Source organism: Crocuta crocuta, unplaced genomic scaffold (genome assembly GCF_008692635.1).
Source record: "Crocuta crocuta isolate KB4526 unplaced genomic scaffold, BGI_CrCroc_1.0 scaffold11, whole genome shotgun sequence".
Lineage (NCBI taxonomy): Eukaryota > Metazoa > Chordata > Mammalia > Carnivora > Hyaenidae > Crocuta > Crocuta crocuta.
In genome coordinates this window covers 3,500,605-3,519,303 of record NW_027528624.1, presented here as the reverse complement: position 1 = coordinate 3,519,303, position 18,699 = coordinate 3,500,605, and the positions used below count along the sequence as shown (strand labels likewise).

Below are 18,699 nucleotides of genomic sequence, written 5' to 3'. Positions count from 1 at the left end.
GGAAGTAAGTCTGCAATGCTCTTCTGCTGGTACGTGGTGCTCAAAGGCTTTGGTAACCCTGGGAAACTCTTCTCAGCCCCCACTCCCACCCCAGCCCACGTGTGAGCTCTGGAAACAGTGGCAAGGGTTCAAAGAGATCTCCCCACGAGTACCTGTGCAGAGAGGGCTAGCTGGGGCACAATCTGTGATGCTGGTCCCCAAAACATTCACACAGCAGCTTCGCTTAGATGAGTGCACACCAGACCATTCAGCCCTGGGTGTTGGTCTCAAATCTCCCATTTGGGTCACTAAATCTGCATCTTAGAAAATAGACTGCAGAAAAGAGATCCATCCATTCCCCCAATGAATCCCTCTAGGACGCATGAATCTTGTGGTTGTTCAACTTTCCAGAGATGCTCAGCTCTATCTTCAGGTGTGTGGGATACGTAAAAGGTGAAGGATCTTAAAGGAGAAATTGTATCTCTGCTCCAGTGGTTCTCAAAGTGTGGCCTCCAGACCAGCATCATCAGCAACTCCCTGGGAGCTTGTCAAAAGTGCAGATTAGCAGGCTCCATCCCAGACCCCTGACTTGGGACCTCTGGAGAGGAGGCCCAGACCTCGGTTTGAACAGACCCTTCCCATGAACTTGGTGTATGTTCAGGTTTAAGAACCAGTGGCCTAATCAATAGCACAGAATTTGACCATAGTAAGCCAAAAATGATCCTGTTGGGTATTCCAGAGGATTCCATTCTTTATAGCTTTATAATTAGATCAATAGCAACAAAAAGAAATCTGTCAAGAGTATACTTTGCATTATTATAGTGCCTGGTACTGAACAAGTACTCAAGGATTTGCTGGATGTGTGAAAAATGAATGAATGTCTGAAGTCCTTCAAAAAAATGATGAAGTTAAATGCCGTTTTCCCAAGCTTTTCTCTGAAGTGATCCAAAGCAAGATAAAACTATACCAATAGCTCTGAGAGATCCTAATAACTACTTAGGTCCGATTCTTTGTCTTTAAATCTGTGCTGTCCACTTCGCCAGCCACTAGATACATGTATTTACTGAGCATTTGAAGGAGTCCGCACTGAATGGGTCCTAAGTGCAAACTACGCCCTGGCAAGATTCAATACCAAAAATTTTAAAAATGTAAAATATTTCATTAGTCCTTCTTATTATTGAACGCATGTTGAAATGATAATGTTTTGGACACACTGGGCTAAACCGAATACATTATTAAAATTAATTTTACCTGTTCCTTTTCATTTTTTTAAAAATGTCACTACCAGAAAATTTACACTAACACATGTGGCTTGCGTTATCCTTCCGGGGGGTGTGCTGCTCAGTAATGCTCTAACTCTGTCACTTTTAGTGGTATGAGAGCCACAGAGAGATTTTTGACCATTTCCACTCTATTGCTTTCTCTTGAGTATAAGGAGCAACCCATCCATCACACACTCAAGGACCCTTGGACTTCAAGTTTCCATCCTTCAAAGAAAATAAAGCGATTTGTTTAAAGTGCATACTCCACATTTTGGTGGTATGTCATATGGCATTTGACCACTTGTGATTCTGTTTTCTCCTAGATGGTGTTTAAGCTACAATTTCCATAAAACAGTCTTCACTTCTGTCCACCTGTGTAAGTTAAAATTTTCTTTCAGGGGCCTTGGAGGTGAATTTGGCTAAATGAAAAATATGAGGAGGTTTTTCCTTACCCAACACGATGGCAGGAAGAGCTCTCCCCGGAGGGCCTCACCATTCTCTCCAGTACAGCCACCTTCACTGGCTTCACTCACATGTACCTTCTACCCGCTGAGTGCTGGCTGCCGTGAGTCCTGATGCCCATCTCTGGCTCTGGACTACACTGCGGGTATTAGTTCACTCATACTCTTAGGCAATGATTCTTAACCTTAGAACTCGTCCACCAGAAACACAAAAGAACAGGTGATCTGTCTCCCATGACTTAGTCTTGAGTTTTCCAGGGCACAGAAGGGAAGGAAGACAGAGCACACACCCCATTCCCCAAACCGGCTGTAAATCCCTACTCTATAGCATTTAATTCTAAAGGAGGAGGTAGAAAGGTCACTTGGAAAGCCAGCAGTGAGTTGATTTGATTATAACAAAGTTTCAGAGGGTTGTTATCTGGGCATAATTTCATTGATATCACAGACCCCACTGATCTCAGAGAGTATGCAAGCACATAAAGGACACAGGGGTGTCAACCACAGGTAAGGGATAAGCAGAGACCCTGAGAGTAGGCTCTTTGGCAAGTGGCTCTCTTAAGCTGGATCCCTAGAGTAGACTCCAGCCACAAAACACTCAAAACATGCAGATGTTTTATGAAGTGGAATGAAGGATGGTGCCCTAGATAGTAAAAAAAAAAAAAAGCAGCTTTTCCCAAGAAATCTTCAGGGAGTGCCTATTGCTTCTTTGACTATAGCACGTTCTCTAAATCTCTCCTGCTCCTCAGAGCCGCTAATCCTTCCCCTGACCTGCACCTGCTCGGCTTCCCCTCTTCCTCCCGGCCCGCCCCGCTCCGCCTCCTCCCCTGGTCTATTTCCTCTGTCCTCACCCAGTGCTTTGTTTCCTTTTATTCCTGAGAGGCCTTTCATGCTACTCTACACTTGTAATAGGAAAATTCCGGGCACAAAGAGCCTGCCCACTCTTCAGATTAACCTCCTCCAGGGGGATTTCTTTCTGAAAAGCCGTTCTCGCCCCTCTTCCTCCCCATGCCCTGCACTCTCACCGCTGTGGACTTGCTGCTATTCCAGAGCCGGTCTGGCGGAACACGCCCTGCCCATTCTCGGATGAAGCGCCTTATCTTTGACTTTCCTCTAAACCCTATTGACTGACTAACCCATTCCCTCACTCAGAAGAGCTGTTGCTCCATGGTCTTGCTTTATCATCCGGAGTACAGCACTTAGTAACAAGGACAGTAATATGCCAGTGAGTCATTTAAATATCTGTTATTTTGCAGCACCTACAGTTTACTTGTTGGATTTATTTGGGTGTGTGCGCAGCTTTGCATTCTAACATTATTCACAGAATATGTCATTCTTTTTTTTATGTGGTCTTTTAATTTTCTTGATAGTTCTTATTTATTTACTTATTTAAATTCAAGTTAGTTAACATATAGGTTAGCACTGGTTTCAGGAGTAGAATCCAGTGATTTATCACTTAATATAGAACACCCAGTGCTCATCCCAACAAGTGTCCTCCTTAAGCCCGTCACCCATTTAGCCCTTCAAGCTGTATTACAAAGCTGTAATCATCAAGACAGTATGGTACTGGCACAAAAACAGACACGCAGATCAATGGAACAGAATAGAGAACCCAGAGATGGACCCATAAAGTATGGCCAACTAATCTTGGACAAAGCAGGAAAGAGTATCCAACGGAAAAAAGAGAGTCTCTTCAACAAAGAGTCCTAGGAGAACCGGACAGTGACATGCAGAAGAATGAACCTCGACTACTTTCTTACACCACACACAAAAATAAACTCAAAATGGATGAAAGACCTAAATGTGAGACAGAAAACCATCAAATTCCTAGAGGAGAAAACAGGCAGTAACCTCTTTGACCTTGGCCGCAGCAATTTCTTATTAGACACGTCTCTGGAGGCAAGGGAAACAAAAGCAAAAATGAAACTTATCAAGATAAAATGCTTCTGCACAGCAAGGGAAACAAGAAAACTAAAAGGCAACTGATGGAACGGGAGATGGTATTTGCAAATGACATATCTGATAAAGGGTTAGTGTCCAAAATCTATAAAGAACCTATCAATTCAACACCAAAAAAAACAAACAAACAAACAAAAAACAATTCAACGAATAAAAGGGCAGAAGACATGAATAGTCACTTTTCCCCAAAAGACATCCAGATGGCTAACAGACACATGAAAAGATGCTCAATATCACTCACTATTGGGGAAATACAAGTCAGAATATGTCACTCCTTTTGTGTAAGTAGTTGAATAGGCTAAAAAACCTTCTGAAGTATTTAGGCTCCTGGATTTTCAAGGTCAAGCAAAGGAGGAGGAAGGATTTACTTCTAGACTCTGCGATGATAATACTGGATCTTTGCACTCAGTGGGTCAATTTTATTTGCATTCAAATTGAGGCTCAGAGAAGTTAAAACACACAGGGTCACAGAGCAAGTGGAAGAGCTGGGATGCAGGCTCAGCAGACTAGCTCTAGAGCCTGTGCTCATCACCATATACTTTACTCCTAATAAAAACGTATAGGAAGCTTGGAATCTGTAAAGCACTAGCAAAAGAGAAGGTATTTATCAATACGGTTAGCATTAATAACTAATAATGAGGAAAAAGATGCCACTTATAGGCACTGGAAGGAGGTCATTACACTGAATGCTCAAGGTAAATGAACTGGTAGTTAGCCAACGCCCTGAAAACCTGATGGTCCCGAGGATTTGAGAGGAGAGGAAGCAAATCCTGGTGGAGAAGGCAGACACATGAGGGCTGTGCTTCTCAGCTTTCATGGATCTTGTTAAAAATACAGATTCTCAGTCCGGATGAGGACTGGGGCCTGAAGTTCTTCTTCTGTTTTTTTCTTTTTTAAATCTAATAATTTATTTTTTATAATTTACATCCAAGTTAGTTAGCACATGGTGCGTAATGATTTCAGTAGATTCCTTAAGCCCCTCACCTGTTTAGCCCATCCCCCCTCCTACAACCTCTCCAGCAACCCTCTATTTGTTCTCTACATTTAAGAGTCTCTTATGTTTTGTCCCCCTACCTGTTTTTATATTATTTCTGCTTCCTTTCCTTTATGTTCATCTGTTTTGTGTCTTAAAGTTCTCATATGAGTAAAATCATACAATATTTGTTTTTCTCTAATTTCGCTTAGCATAATACTCTCCAGTTCCATCTGTGTAGTTGCAAATGGCAAGATTTCATTCTTTTTGATTGCCAAGTAATACCCCAGTGTGTGTGTGTGTGTATGTACCGCATCTTCTTTATCCATTCATCCATCGATGGACATTTGGGCTCTTTCCATACTTTGGCTATTGTCAATAGTGCTGCTAAAATCATTGGGGTGCAAGTGCCCGTTCAAAACAGCATACCTGTATCCCTTGGATATATAACTTAGTGCAATTGCTGGGTTGTAGGGTAGTTCTATTTTTAATTTTTTGAGGAACCTCCACACTGTTTTCCAGAGTGGCTGCACCAGTTTGCATTCCCACCAGCAGTGCAAAAAAGATCCTCTTTCTCTGCATCCTCACCAACATCTGTTGTTGCCTGAGTTGTTAATGTTAGCCATTCTGACAGGTGTGAGGTGGTATTTCAATGTGGTTTTGATTTGTATATCCAAGATGATGAGTGATGTTGGGCATTTTCTCATGTGTCGGTTGGCCATCTGGATGTCTTCTTTGGAGAAGTGTCTATTCATGTCTTTTGCCCATTTCTTCACTGGATTATTTGTTTTTTGGGTGTTGAGTTTGGGAAGTTCTCTATAGATTTCGGATACCAATCCTTTATCTGATATGTCATTTGCAAATACCTTCTACCATTCTGTTGGTTGCCTTTTAGTTTTGCTGTTTCCTTCTCTGTGGAAATGTGTTTTGTTTTTGGTTTTTTTTTTGTTTTGTTTTGTTTTGTTTTTATGAGGTCCCAATAATTCTTTTTTGCTTTGGTTTCCCTTGCCTCCAGAGACGTGTTGAGTAAGAAGTTACTGCGGCCAAGGTCAAAGAGGTTACTGCCTGTTTTTTTCTCCAGGATTTTGATGGCTTCCTGTCTTACATTTAGGTCTTTCATCCATTTTGAGTTTATTTTTGTGTGTGGTGTAAGAAAGTAGTCCAGGTTCATTTTTCTGCATGTCCCTGTCCAGTTTTCCCAGCACCATTTGCTGAAGGACTGTCTTTATTCCATTGGATATTTTTTCCTGCTTTGTCCAAGATTAGTTGGCCATACTTTGTGGGTCCATTTTTGGGTTCTCTATTCTGTTCCACTGATCTGAGTATCTGTTTTTGTGCCAGGACCATACTGTCTTGATGATTACAGCTTTGTAATAAATTTTGAAGTCTGGGATTGTGATGCCTCCAACTTTGGTTTTCTTTTTCAAGATTGCTTTGACTATTCAGGGTCTTTTCTGGTTCCATAAAATTTTTGGATTGTTTGTTCTAGCTCTGTGAAGAATGCTGGTGTTATTCTGATAGGTATTGCATTGAATATGTAGATTGCTTTGGGTAGTATTGACATTTTAACAATATTTCTTCTTCCTATCCATGAACATGGGATGTTTTTCCTTTTTTGTGTGTGTGTCTTCTTCAATTTCTTTCATAAACTTCCTATAGTTTTCAGTGTAAATTTTTCACCTCTTTGGTTAGGTTTATTCCTAGGTATTTTAGGGCTTTTGATGCTATTATAAATAGGATAGATCCCTTGATTTCTCTTTCTGCTGCTTCATTATTGGTGTATAGACATGCAACTGATTTCTGTGCATTGATTTTATATCCTGCTACTTTTCTGAATTCATGGATCAGTTCTAGCAGTTTTTTGGTGGAGTCTTTTGGGTTTTCCATATAGAATATCATGTCATCTGTGAAGAATGAAAGTTTGACCTCCTCCTGTCCAATTTGGATGCCTTTTATTTCTTTGTGTTGTCTGATTCCTGAGGCTAAGATGAAGTTCTGCATTTCTAACAAGCCCCCAGGAGATGTTGATATTGCTGCTCCATGGACCCCAAGGATTTGGGGATTCGATTTTAGATACACGAAAAAAGTCAAGGGACAGGTGTCTGCACCTGTCTCTCTCTGAGCCTCAGCTTACTTGTCTGCAAACTGAAGGTGTTGTCCAGGGTGATCTCCAGAGTCACTGAGGTCTCTTTAAGCTAGAATGTTTTATGACTCAGAGCATTTGCTGGCAACCAGCCCACCTGAAGTCAGGGAGGTGGGATCCCAAGCTCATTCATCAATGGGATCTGTGCATCTCAGTGTCCCTAGCTGGGGAAGGGTGGGCCTCTATTTTCCATGAACTGACACCAGACCATTGCTCTTTCCTTTGGCTATATTCTTGAGCCATGCAGTCCCAGTTTTTTCATCGCTTTTATGCAACCTGAGCCTGTCCTTCCCCTCCTTGAAGCTTCTGGCTTCCTCTGCTTGCTCACAGCTGACCGTTCCTCACCCTGGTTAGTGTATCCAAGTTCCCCCTTCCCTGGCCTTGTATATGAGAACTGATTATAATTACAGTACATTTCTTCTCTCTCTCTCTCTCTCCTCCCTCCCTCTTTTCTCCCTCACTTCCTTCCTTTATTCCTTTCTTTCTTTTGGCAAAGCATGTTAACATTACTCTTTTTGCTGATTTAACAGACTCTAAAGAATGCAATATTGGTGTGGTAAGAGAGCCATCCGAAATTAAGCGATCCCTTTGTTTCCAGGGTGGGTTCGTTAATTCTCCAGAAGAGATTCCAAATGTGTACATTGGTACACTTCTGTAAGTCCAACCTTCAACTTATTAAGATTTATTGTGTTAAAAGAGACAACCAGTGGATTCAGGATGGGAAGTACAGTGGTCACCAAAATACCACAGTGGATTTAGGAATTCAGATTCATAGGCTCAGTGCAGAGGGGACAAGAAAGCGTGATCTCAGTAAGTAAAACAGTGCCCTCGTCTCAGTTTCTCTTCTCATAAAAAGGAGGAAAGTCCCACTCGCCACCCACAAGGCTCTCTGGAGAACTGCTCTGTAAAGGGCATACAGGGGCGGGAGCTGCAGGGTGCTCTTCTCTGTCCTTATAATTCTCCACCCCAACCATCACAGTGAAATGTCCTAACCTCACAAACCAGTGATTACATTTACATCAGAAACTGGCCTCGGTTCCAACACATGGTGCATTCCCGCAAGTTTGGATTTCTACAGGAAGAAATAATATAGACTTTAATGAACATCCTGGATGAGAAACACCCATCTTCCTAAATCCTTTGGAAAAACAAAATCTCTGGCTTCTTCCTTCCCTCAGAATGAGAGTTTTCAAAATCTTGTGGTATTTCCCCAAATACCACAATTTCGAATTGTGACATCTGGTTCTCAGCTCTCCCAGGCTGGATTTTTTTTTTAAGAGGCGATGAGGAATTCTGACATTCTGAGTTGCCACCCTGTGTTGGTATGGGAGAATCACTGCCCACCCTTCCTTGGCATTAGTGCACACTAGATGTTTCCAGCATTTTCCCTTAAACGAGGAATCTTCTTCCTCATCATCATCATCATCTTCTTCTTCTTCTTCTTCTTTTTTTTTTTTATTGCTATGGTGCCATTTTCTTCAAAGGCCTTGTTTCTTCCAGAAGGTATTTTAGACATGGCAGGACACCCAGCTCCCCGCTTCCCTTAACTCTTTCACAAGTATCACAGGGCATCTGGACATCAGTGAGAGTCTCAAAGGACGAAAGTCCCAAAGGACAAAAGGCAGTCAGTTTCAAGAGAGGCATCAGATTGTTTGGACTTTCCTGGCAGTTCCACTTTCTCCACCCAATGGGGCCCAGGATTTGAGGCCCCATTTGAGGCCCTGTAACCATGATGCGCTGGGAATGGTTCTCTATTTCTGAGCCATGGATACGACGGGGGAGTCAGCCAACAGGATGGGAAAGTTGGATGATGCCCACAGTCTGGGGGAGAGAAAACAGCTTAGGGAAAATAGGAAGTGCTACTTGCTCCAGTAAGACCAGAAGCTTCTTGCTCAGAGCCCACCTCCCCAGAGCAGCTAGACCATGGGCAGTGGCTTGGAGCACCAAGGGCAATGGAGGATTGGCCTATGTTCCCAGCTCTGGCCAAATGACCTTTGGCCAATCACTTTCCTTTCTGAGCACTGGCTTTCTTATTACTAAAATAGGGACAATAGTGTCTAAACACCATGGAGTGGATGTTGTGGGTATAAAGGAAGTCATACATAGACAGAACTGAGCATGATACCTGGCATAAGAGAAGCACTCAATGAAAAATAGCCATTAATGTTATTAGACCTTTCATTGTGGACCAACATACCAATGCTTTACAGGAAAAGTACACAGAATATTTTATGTCAATGGACACAGGTAAATGCTGATGGTGCATGTGCTGATGAAGGGGCATCATTGTTACACTGTAAGGAGGGGGGCAGGAAGCAAGAAACGGGGCAGAGATGGAAGGAATGCCACACAGGCAGTTATAGTCAAGTTCAAACAGAGTTCCCGGGCCTGGCCGACTGTTCATGAAATTCCAAAATATCCACTGCAAGCAACAACTACACAAAGGATAAACTGGGATCATTTTGGAGGTGAGCAGGGAAATGCAACCAAGAATTGGGGGAAAGGACTGGAAAATAGCGCCTTCTGAAAAGATAACTGGCAAAATCCAATCAAATTAGCCACCAATGATCCTGCCCTTTTTCTTTTTGTATGTTCTGCACTGTGGCATCTAGTGTGTAGTTCATGGAGTGACTCAAAGTGTAAGGGAGGGTTAATCACAGATCAATCACAGACAACAGACTAACCATGAGGCCAGAAATAAATGAAACTATCACATTTTAAAGCAATTTTATGGTGACTATTATCAGTAGAAATAGCCAACACAAAAAGAAACCAGAATTGACTTAAAAAGTTAAATTGCCAGGAAAATCTGTCTTAGTAGAAATAATAGTTCCATAAGAAAATTCATAATGACAACTTGCATGACACAAAAAAAACCTGATTAATAAAAAACCCTTAGTTTTGAATTTTATGCAGAAATTACCCCAATCAAAATAATTTTAGTAAAATAAAAACAAGAATGGGAAAAACTGGAAATAATGTAGCTTTACAATAGAGAAAATTGATTAAGGTCTTAAGATGGCTTAGAGTATTCTCAGAAAGTATTTTCTTCAACAAGAATCCATCAGTGTTGTTAAAATTCCAATTGAAATGTTTCCACTCTTAGGGGCTCCTGGGTGGCTCAGTCGGTTGAGTGTCCGACTTCGGCTCAGGTCATGATCTCACGGTTTGTGGGTTCGAGCCCCGCATCAGGCTCTGTGCTGACAGCCAGCTCAGAGCTGGAGCCTGTTTCAGATTCCGTGTCTCCCTCTCTCTCTGCCCCTCCACACTTGTGCTCTGTCTCTCTCTGTCTCAAAAATAAATACCCCCCACCCAAAATTTAAAATGTTTCTACTCTTAAACACAGCATTAAGATGTCTCTGGGGAAAAAACCTCTAGCAAGTCAAACTGGCGGGTAAAAACATCCTGTTCTCATGGAACTCTTCCCAGGAACTGCGCTATGTAGGATGCTGCGGAACCGTGGCTGGTTGGCCCGTGTTTCGTCAGGATCAGGAAGCAGCCGGGCTTCCTAAACATCTCTTCTAGACGATGTCCAGTACACGGGACTAATTTAGTAAATAAGGAAAGATAAACTTTTGTCTTAGAAATGGTGATTGGTTTTGTGTACTTCAAGAAAAGAGGTTGATGAGAGAATCTGACGAAAAGAGTCGGGGGTAGAGGATGAAAGAGAAGAAGAGAAAGAGGAAGAGGAGGGGAAGTAGGGGGAGGAGAAGGGGGAGAAAGAGAAATGGGGAAAGGAGGAGGGAGAGGAGGAAGGGGAAGTTAGAAGGGGAGGAGGAGGAAGAGGGGAGGAGGGGGAGAATGAGAAAGAGGAGGAAGGTGAGAAGGAGGGGGAGGAGGAGGGGAAGGAAGAAGGGAAGGAAGGGAGAGAAAAGAGGGAGGAGGGGGAGGGAGAGGAGGAGGAGGGAATGAGGAGAGGGAGGAGGGGGAGGAGGAGGAGGGCAGAGGAGGGGGAGGAGGTAAAGGAGGAGAGGGACAGGGAGGAAGAAAGGGAGGAGGTAGAGAGGAAAAGAGAGAGGGAAGGAGAGAGAAGGAGACAGAGAAGGGAGACGCACGGTGTCTAGCACAGACGTGTTCCAGCTACCCAGTAAAAGTTGCAGAGTGGAGGCAATTAATTCTTCAGATTCTGCCATTGCCACAGCATAGGTGAGGCTTTTAAAGACCACCCTACTTCCTTTGCTCTAATTCCGCCCTCACCAAGCAACCATTTGATCATTGATCAATTTATCATCTTTTTCTTTTATGGATCCTGCTAGAACTCTGTGGTGTCAGGGTTACCGTGACACAGGGAGAGAGTTTCCTAAATAACTAGCCTGGCTTTTGGAGTCCAGTAAGCTGAGTTCACATTTCAGCTCCTCCTGGGCCCCCTCTCTTGGCATCCTCAGGACCAGTGGGGCTGGGAAGTGACCCCAGGCATAATGAAAAGCAGAGAGGGAGACCCACCACTTTCCCCCATTTTGATCCCTGTAAAGGTCTATCCCTACTTGAAATGAAATTCTTTGATTCTGTAATTTATAATGCAGTATCTCATAATTTTTTTTCCTTTTTAAAGATTTTTTTTGTAGTTTAGAGAGAGGGAAAGAAAGAGAGAGAGTACGAGCGGGAGAGAGGAGCAGCGGGAAAGTGAGAGAGAATCCTAAGCAGGCTCCACACTAAGTGTGGATGCAGGGCTTGATTCCACGGCCCTGGACCTGAGCTGAAATCGAGAGTCAGATACTCACCCAGGCGCCCCCTCACCATTTTTTTTTCCCTAACTCCACATAAATTGCTTAGTATCTTATCATCCTCAAGTGAACCGAAAAAGCCGAGTCTCCAAAGAGTCACATTTCCAAGCAGGACTCCAGGGACCCTGGAAAGATCTCCCTGCACCCCTGTTGCCTACGGTGTATTTTTAGCTGCAGTGTAACTCATCAGGAAAGATGTTTCAGAAAAAAGAAGTGTAAGGCATTCCGGGAGACTTGTAACAGACTCAGACACACAGCCTCCTCCTCCTCTCCACCCACACCCCTGCAGAAATCTCTACCTACTCCCCTGCAGAAATCTGAAGGCAGAGGAGCTGCCCCCATCCCCCACTCACAGCTTCCATCAATTACTCACAGGCTGGTTTCGAACGGCTATCTGGTCTTCTATAAGGAGACGTCAACTACAGATAATTAGGATTAATAACTAATAATAAGATGCTTCCAAATCTAATTTTCATTTTTCCTTCTTTCGTTAGATAGCACAAAATAAATGCGATAAGATTTCACGGAAACAGAATCTTATTCTCCACACCCAAGTAATAGAGAGGAGGGAGGACTCCTTATAAAGAATCAGCCTAACTATGCTATTTATTCCTACCACATTTTGGGTCAAGAATTCTTTTATGAGAACCTACGTATGTGGAGGGTAAGGAGAGAACTGGGTGGAAGAAGAGAAGGATTTTTCTAAAAAAAACAAAAACAAACACTCAACCCCAAAAAACCATTTTCTAAGCTGATCCTGAGAAGAACCTTATAGGATATGCATCATTATTCCCATTTTACAACTAGCCTAACGTCACACAACTAGAGGTGAGTAGGCCCTCCTTCCTCTTCTGCTCCCATCGTCTTCCTCTCCCCTTCCTCTCTTCCTCTTTTTCTGACAGCTTTATTGTGCTATACCTCACAAACCTAACCGCTAGCCTTTGAAGTATGTAATGTCATGACCTTTAATAAATGGGCTGGATTGTACAACCAGCACCACAGCCCAAGTTTAGGCCATTTCCAGCAAGATTTCTCAAGTCCCAGTGTGGCGACCTTCACTCCTCCCCCAACCCCAGGCAATCACTCATCTGCTTTCTGTCTCTAAAGATTTGCCCTTTCTGGACACTTCATACACATGGAACTACACAATGGGTAACCTTCTGATCTGACTTCTTTCACTTAGAGTGGCTTTTGTTTTTTTATGTTTTTTTACTTTGAGAGAGACAGAGCATGTGAGCAGGAGGAGGGGCAGAGAGAGGCAGAGAGAATCCTAACCAGGCTCCTCACTGTCAGTGCAGAGCCCAATGCAGGGCTCGATCCCATGAACCATGAGATCATGGACCTGAGCCAAAATCAAGAGTCAGATGCTCAACTGACTGAGCCATTCAGGCGCCCCTCGCTTAGTGTGTTTTTAAGGTTTATCTGTGTTGTAGCATGCGTCAACACTGGGCTCGTTTTTATTGCTTCATAGTATTCTACTGTGTGGACATACCACACGTTATTCATCGGTTTGCCCACTGATGGACATTTGTGCTGTTTCCAGTTTGAGGGTTTTAGGTACAATGCACACCAGAGACATATGTTGTCACTCCTCTTGGATATAAACCTACAAATAGAGTTGTATGATAATATGGGTTGTATGATAATCTATGCCTAACTTCTTGAGGAATCTTAAGGAAATGTTTTCCAAAGTGGCTGCACCATTTTACATCCCCACCAGTAATGCATGAGGGTTCCAATTTCTCCGTATCTTCACCATCAGGTCTTTTGGATGGGAGCCTTTCCAGTGGGTGTGAAGTGGTATCTCACTGTGGTTTTGATTTGCATTTCCGTTTTAACTAGTGATATTGATAATCTTTTCATGTGTTCTTTGGCCATTCATACATCTTCTTTGGAAAAATGTTCAAATCCTTTACTCATTTTTAATTGGGTTGTTTGTCTTATTATTGAGTTGTAAGAGATCTTAATATATTCTGGATACAAGTACAGGATATATGATTTGCAAATATTTTCTCCCAGTCTCTGGCTTGTCTTTCTGCTTCCTTCATGATACCTTATAAAATTTTTTTAATATTTATTTTTTGAGAGAGAGAGACAGAGCATGGGCAAGGGAGGGGCAGAGAGAGAGGGAGACACAGAACCTGAAGCAGGCTCCAGGCTCTGAGCTGGCAGCATAGAGCCTAACACAGGGTTCAAACTTGTGAACCATGAGATCATAACCTGAGCAGAAGGCGACACTTAACTGACTGAGACACCCAGGTCCTCCTAATGGTAACTTTTTAAAATGTTTATTTATTTATTTTGAGATAAAGAGAGAGAGATCAAGCAGGGGAGGGGAAGAGAGAGAGGGAGAGAGAATCCCAAGCAGGATCTTCACAGTCAGCACAGAGCCCAACGTGGGGCTGGATCCCATAAACCATGAGATCATGACCTGAGCCAAAATCAAGAGCCAGGCACTCAACCAAATGAGCCACTCAGGTGCCCCTTGAAGGTATCTTTTGAAGTACAAAAACTTTTAATTTGATGAACTCCAATTTGTTATCTTTTACTTTCTTTACAGATCATGCTTTTGGTGTTTATGTAAGAAGCCTTTGCCTAACCTAAGGTCGTGAAAATTTTCTCTATGTTTCTTTCAGAAGTTTAGAGACTTAGCTCTTAAATTTAGGTCTATGATCCATTTTGAATTAAACTGTGCATGGTATGAAGTAAGGATTACCTGTTATGGGTTTCTTCAGCTTTTCTATTTCTTTTTGAGTCATTCTTTTGGTAATTGTGGGTTTCTAAGACTTTGTCCATTCATCTAAGTTGTTTAATTTTATGGCATAAAGTTAAAATCTTTTTAATATCTGTAGGGTCAATGGTAAGACTTCTGCTTTCATTCCTGATTTTAGTAATCTGTATCTTCTCTTTGTCTTTTTTTGGAAGGGGTGGGGGATAGTATAGTTAAGAGTGTATCAATTTTGGGGCGCCTGGGTGGCTTAGTCGGTTAAGCGTCCGACTTTCGCTTAGGTCGTGATCTCGCGGTTCGTGGTTTCGGGCCCCGCGTCGGGCTCTGTGCTGACTGCCAGCTCAGAGCCTGGAGCCTGTTTCAGAGTCTGTGTCTCCCTCTCTCTCTGACCCTCCCCTGCTCACGCTGTCTCTCTCTCTCTCCTAGAAATAAATAAAACATTAAAAAAAAAAAAAGTGTGTATCAATTTTGTTAGTCTTCTCAAAAAACTAACTTTCAGTCTCATTGATTTACCCTGTTGTTTTCTATATTCTATTTCTTTGATTTCCACTGTCATCTTTAATACTGCCTTACTATAGATTGCTTTGAGTTTAGTTTGCATTTTTTCTAGTTTCTTAAGGTGAAAGTTTCAGTTGCTGATTTTTTCCATACTTTACTCCAGAGCAAACTGGCCCCTCAGACAGAGATGCTGCTGGTTTTCAGAGCTTGCCCTGTTCAAGCAGAACTTCATCACCTTTAGAATTCAGGTGGGGATTGGAGCAGCTCCAGGTTAGAATATCATAGACACCCACTCTCCTTACCAAAGTCAAGTAGTTTTGCATGAATAATGGCTCCTCAATACAGTTGAATTCTAGAGCCATGAAATGATTGTGACTATTTTTTCCAATTATTTTTTGCTTCTTGGGGGAAGGGATGTGCAGAGCCAACTCATGTCTGCCATGCTCGCCTGTCTCTAAAGCCCCTCTGCTCTCCCTCACGGGTAAAGGTTTCATCCTTTACCTCATCTAGTTCTCTCACAGATTCTGTGTCTCTGACAGCATGGGGCAGAGTTGGCCTTAAAAATGCTCTTGTTGGGGTGCCTGGGTGGCTTAGTCGGTTAAGCGTCCGACTTTCGCTTAGGTCATGATCTCGCAGTTCGTGGGTTCGGGCCCCGCGTCAGGCCCTGTGCTGACTGCCAGCTCAGAGCCTGGAGCCTGTTTCAGTCTGTGACTCCCTCTCTCTCTGACCCTCCCCTGCTCACGCTGTCTCTCTCTCTCTCTCCTAGAAATAAATAAAAAACATTAAGAAAAAAAAAAAATGCTCTTGTTGAAATACTGCTCTTAGGTTATAAAAAAAAAAAAGCACTTCAGTGAATCACTCAACCTCCTCAATATTAACAGGGAAGAATGGAAACTCTGTGCTTCTTAGAATCTGCACTTGTAGTACGGGCTTCCAAGGGCACGCTTTATCACCCCTGGTTCCGAATCTTGTTGATTTTGCAGATGCTCCTTGCACTAACCAAGGGGAGAGATAGGAAGTAGGATCACAGCAGGAAAATGCTTCAAGGCCAGCGTGAAGAGCCGGGCTCTTTGCATACTGCTTGAGTCGAGGATTTTCAAGCTGCGTGTTAATGTGACATGGGTACAGCCTATGCAGTTTCCATAGGCCCAGTTCTGCTCCTGAAGGAAACTGGGCCTGTCTCTCCCCTGTGACATGATGCCCTGGAAAGAATAAGGGCTGAGACCCAGGAGACTTGGGTTCAAGGCTCTGGCTCCACCACTTTCTCCCATTTAGCCTCTTTGAGGCTCTGTTTCCTTATTTGCAAGATGGAGGTAATAATAAAGTCTGCCTCCCAAACTTGCTTGGATATGATCAAATTCAGGAATAGCCATGGGTAGCTTTTATAAATGATTCACATGCTATAAATGTAAGGCTTTAAATTATGAATTAATTTATAATTAATGTCTTGAAATCCCAAGATGGGGTGACTAAGAGAGAGACGGTCTCACCACTGCTGACCCTTCTTTCTGGCTTCCCTATGTCAGGACACAAGAAGGCTGTGGCCCAGCAGACCACCACCAAACATCCCCACCATTAACACTGAAATCATGCACTGGCCCCCTCCTGGACGACAGGGACGTAGGCAGATGCTCCGACGACGCAGTCATGCTTTGGTACTTGGGGATGGCTGGCCACAGCAGGCACTGCCTCTCAAAATCCACACTTGTATTTCTTTACACTGCAAAGCAGGGGGTCTTTTGGCTGAGGGACCCTGGGAAGGGAAGCCCACGGTGCAGGGGGGAGCAGCAGGAGGGAAAAGCCAGGTGGGTTTTCATGTTAAAAAACCACGAAGCGATCATCCTATGTTCACACGGAGCGATCACAGCCCCTCTGCTACTTGCTTCAGATTATCACCGCACCAGCACCGAGCCACAGGTGCACGAATGCAAACTTTTAAGAGCAAGAAGCAATTCTCTTTTTTTAGCCAAAAATACAGCTTTAAAAGTTTGTTCTGGGAGGGATTAAGGTTTGTTTCAATATATGTTTCAAAGTACGTTGCTGTAAACTTTCTATCCTAGGATTTCAATAGCTAAGGACAACCAAAGCTGTTCATGTCAATATATATCACAAATACATATCTTGGCCATGCCTTCATAAAGGAAGTTCTGGGTCCTAGGCTGGGTAACCTAGACCATGGGGTCAAATGTAATCTCTCCAGGCTTCTGTTACAGAAACTAGCATGAAGTGTGATGATTATAAACGGAGCAGAGGGCAGCCACTTAAAACTACGGGTCTTTCATAATAGAGACTCCTTCTCAGAGGAGCTTGGGTTTCGAAGAAGCATCGGCAAACAGAAGTTGGTGGTGGCTCTCACTTGATGGCATTGCCAGCCCGCCTCCAGCACGCCAGCCGCTGGGCCTTACCTCCAACCACTTTATCCCACCTCTACTCAGGTCATCCTGCTGCGGCCGGAACGAAGGCTTCTGGGACTCCTCCCCAGCCACGCATCACTGTCCAGCACCCTGCCTGTCCCTCCTGCATGGGAACCTGGGCCTGTCCTCCCACACTGTGGCCGAGCCCGGGTGGGAAGGGACCCGAGGCTAAGGGCAGACCTTCAGGGTTACCTATTTGCCTTTCCAGGTCGGCGGCTTCATCGGGTGTGGCTCGCGGAAGGACTCCCGGGTCACTGAAGCTGGTGCGAAGCAGGGTCCCCATCACAAAGAAGAACAGAATGCCACCAACCACGGGGATGGCGGGGGTGATTTTCACTGCTAGATACGGGCAGCTGCCAACAGGTTGGGAAGGCAGGAGGGGAGGGGAAAAAGAAAGGAAATATAATGTCAGTAATCAACAGTGAGCAGTCTATATTTTCCAAGAAGACAAAAGCTTCTTTGGAGAGGCAAAATTGATTTCCATTAAAATTTCATCTATGTTAAGCATTTGCATTTGGGGAGGTCTGCAATTTTCTCTTGTGGACAGCTTAACCCTCCCCTTCGAGCCACAGAAACCAGGCCCTCTGCTCCCACAGTGCTGCTCGGGAAAGACACTGGCAGATGAGAGAAAATCATACCACTTGCATAATCAATGCGAAATGTACAGAGCTTGTACCCTGTGTGCTGTCAATACAGCTCAGGAATCTGTGCGATCTTCCCAGCCTTCCCTGCAACTGCACAAGAAAGGAAGACGCTGCCTTAGGACCGTCTTCCCCAGACCCAGGCTTTCCTTCCTGAGTTGAACACCTTCATCGCACCAAAGCTGAGAAGCGTGAATGCACCCTTAAGAGGCAAGAAACCATTTTTCAATATTTTGGAGCTAATCTATCCAAAAGACGCTAATGAGCTATGGAAATGAACTTGCAAGCCAGTTTCTGAAGAGGATTAAAGGCACTTACGCAGCTGGAATATAATAAACTCCTGCTTTCTAGAAGCCATTTGAGCTACCAATTGAAGAACATGGCCCAACTCAATTCTACAAAACCTCTTCACTGCCTTTCAATGCTAGGATTGAAATGCAGTGAGGATGGTGAGGAGTCAGGGAGACTCAAGTCTATGCCAGCTGGGCTCTGGGGATCCAGGCACCAGGGCAGCTTTAAGCACTGCCCTCCTGGCCCACTATCACTGTCCCTTGATCCCATGGAGGCAGCGAGTGGCAGAGTGGGAACTAGCTCAATGCCGGGAGCTGAGTGAGGGTAAGATCTGCAATGACCATGGTAGGGTGTTGTCACCACGTTCAGTAACATCATGGGCATCATCAAAGAACACAACAGGGAATCATGCAATCATAGTATCTGGGATGGAAAGCAACTCCTAGGTGGTCCACCCATCAGGGGGAGACTCTTGCAAATATTCAAGCTGAAACAGAGGGAGCTGGAGAGCAAAGCTTTGTTCAAGACAAGGAGGTGGACGGGGGGCTCTATCCTGGGACTGTTAGGGACCAGTGAGGTCTCTGGTGGGATGGCAAGGGCATCCCAGCAAGAGTCCAGGCCTCAAGGAC

At 43.9% G+C, this 18,699-nt stretch overlaps 1 protein-coding gene across 1 annotated transcript in view; it reads right to left on the bottom strand.

Annotated features, from left to right (window-relative positions):
* Window positions 1-18,160, bottom strand: part of ZDHHC14 (zDHHC palmitoyltransferase 14) — a 120,127-nt gene extending 101,967 nt beyond the window's left edge. The window contains exons 1-2 of the mRNA XM_077755071.1: window positions 18,147-18,160; window positions 17,331-17,491 (exon numbers count right to left, since the gene is read on the bottom strand). Of these exons, the coding sequence (XP_077611197.1) occupies window positions 17,331-17,491; window positions 18,147-18,160 (175 nt within the window). The remainder of the gene's footprint in view (window positions 1-17,330; window positions 17,492-18,146) is intronic.
* Between the last annotated feature and the right edge of the window lie 539 nt (window positions 18,161-18,699).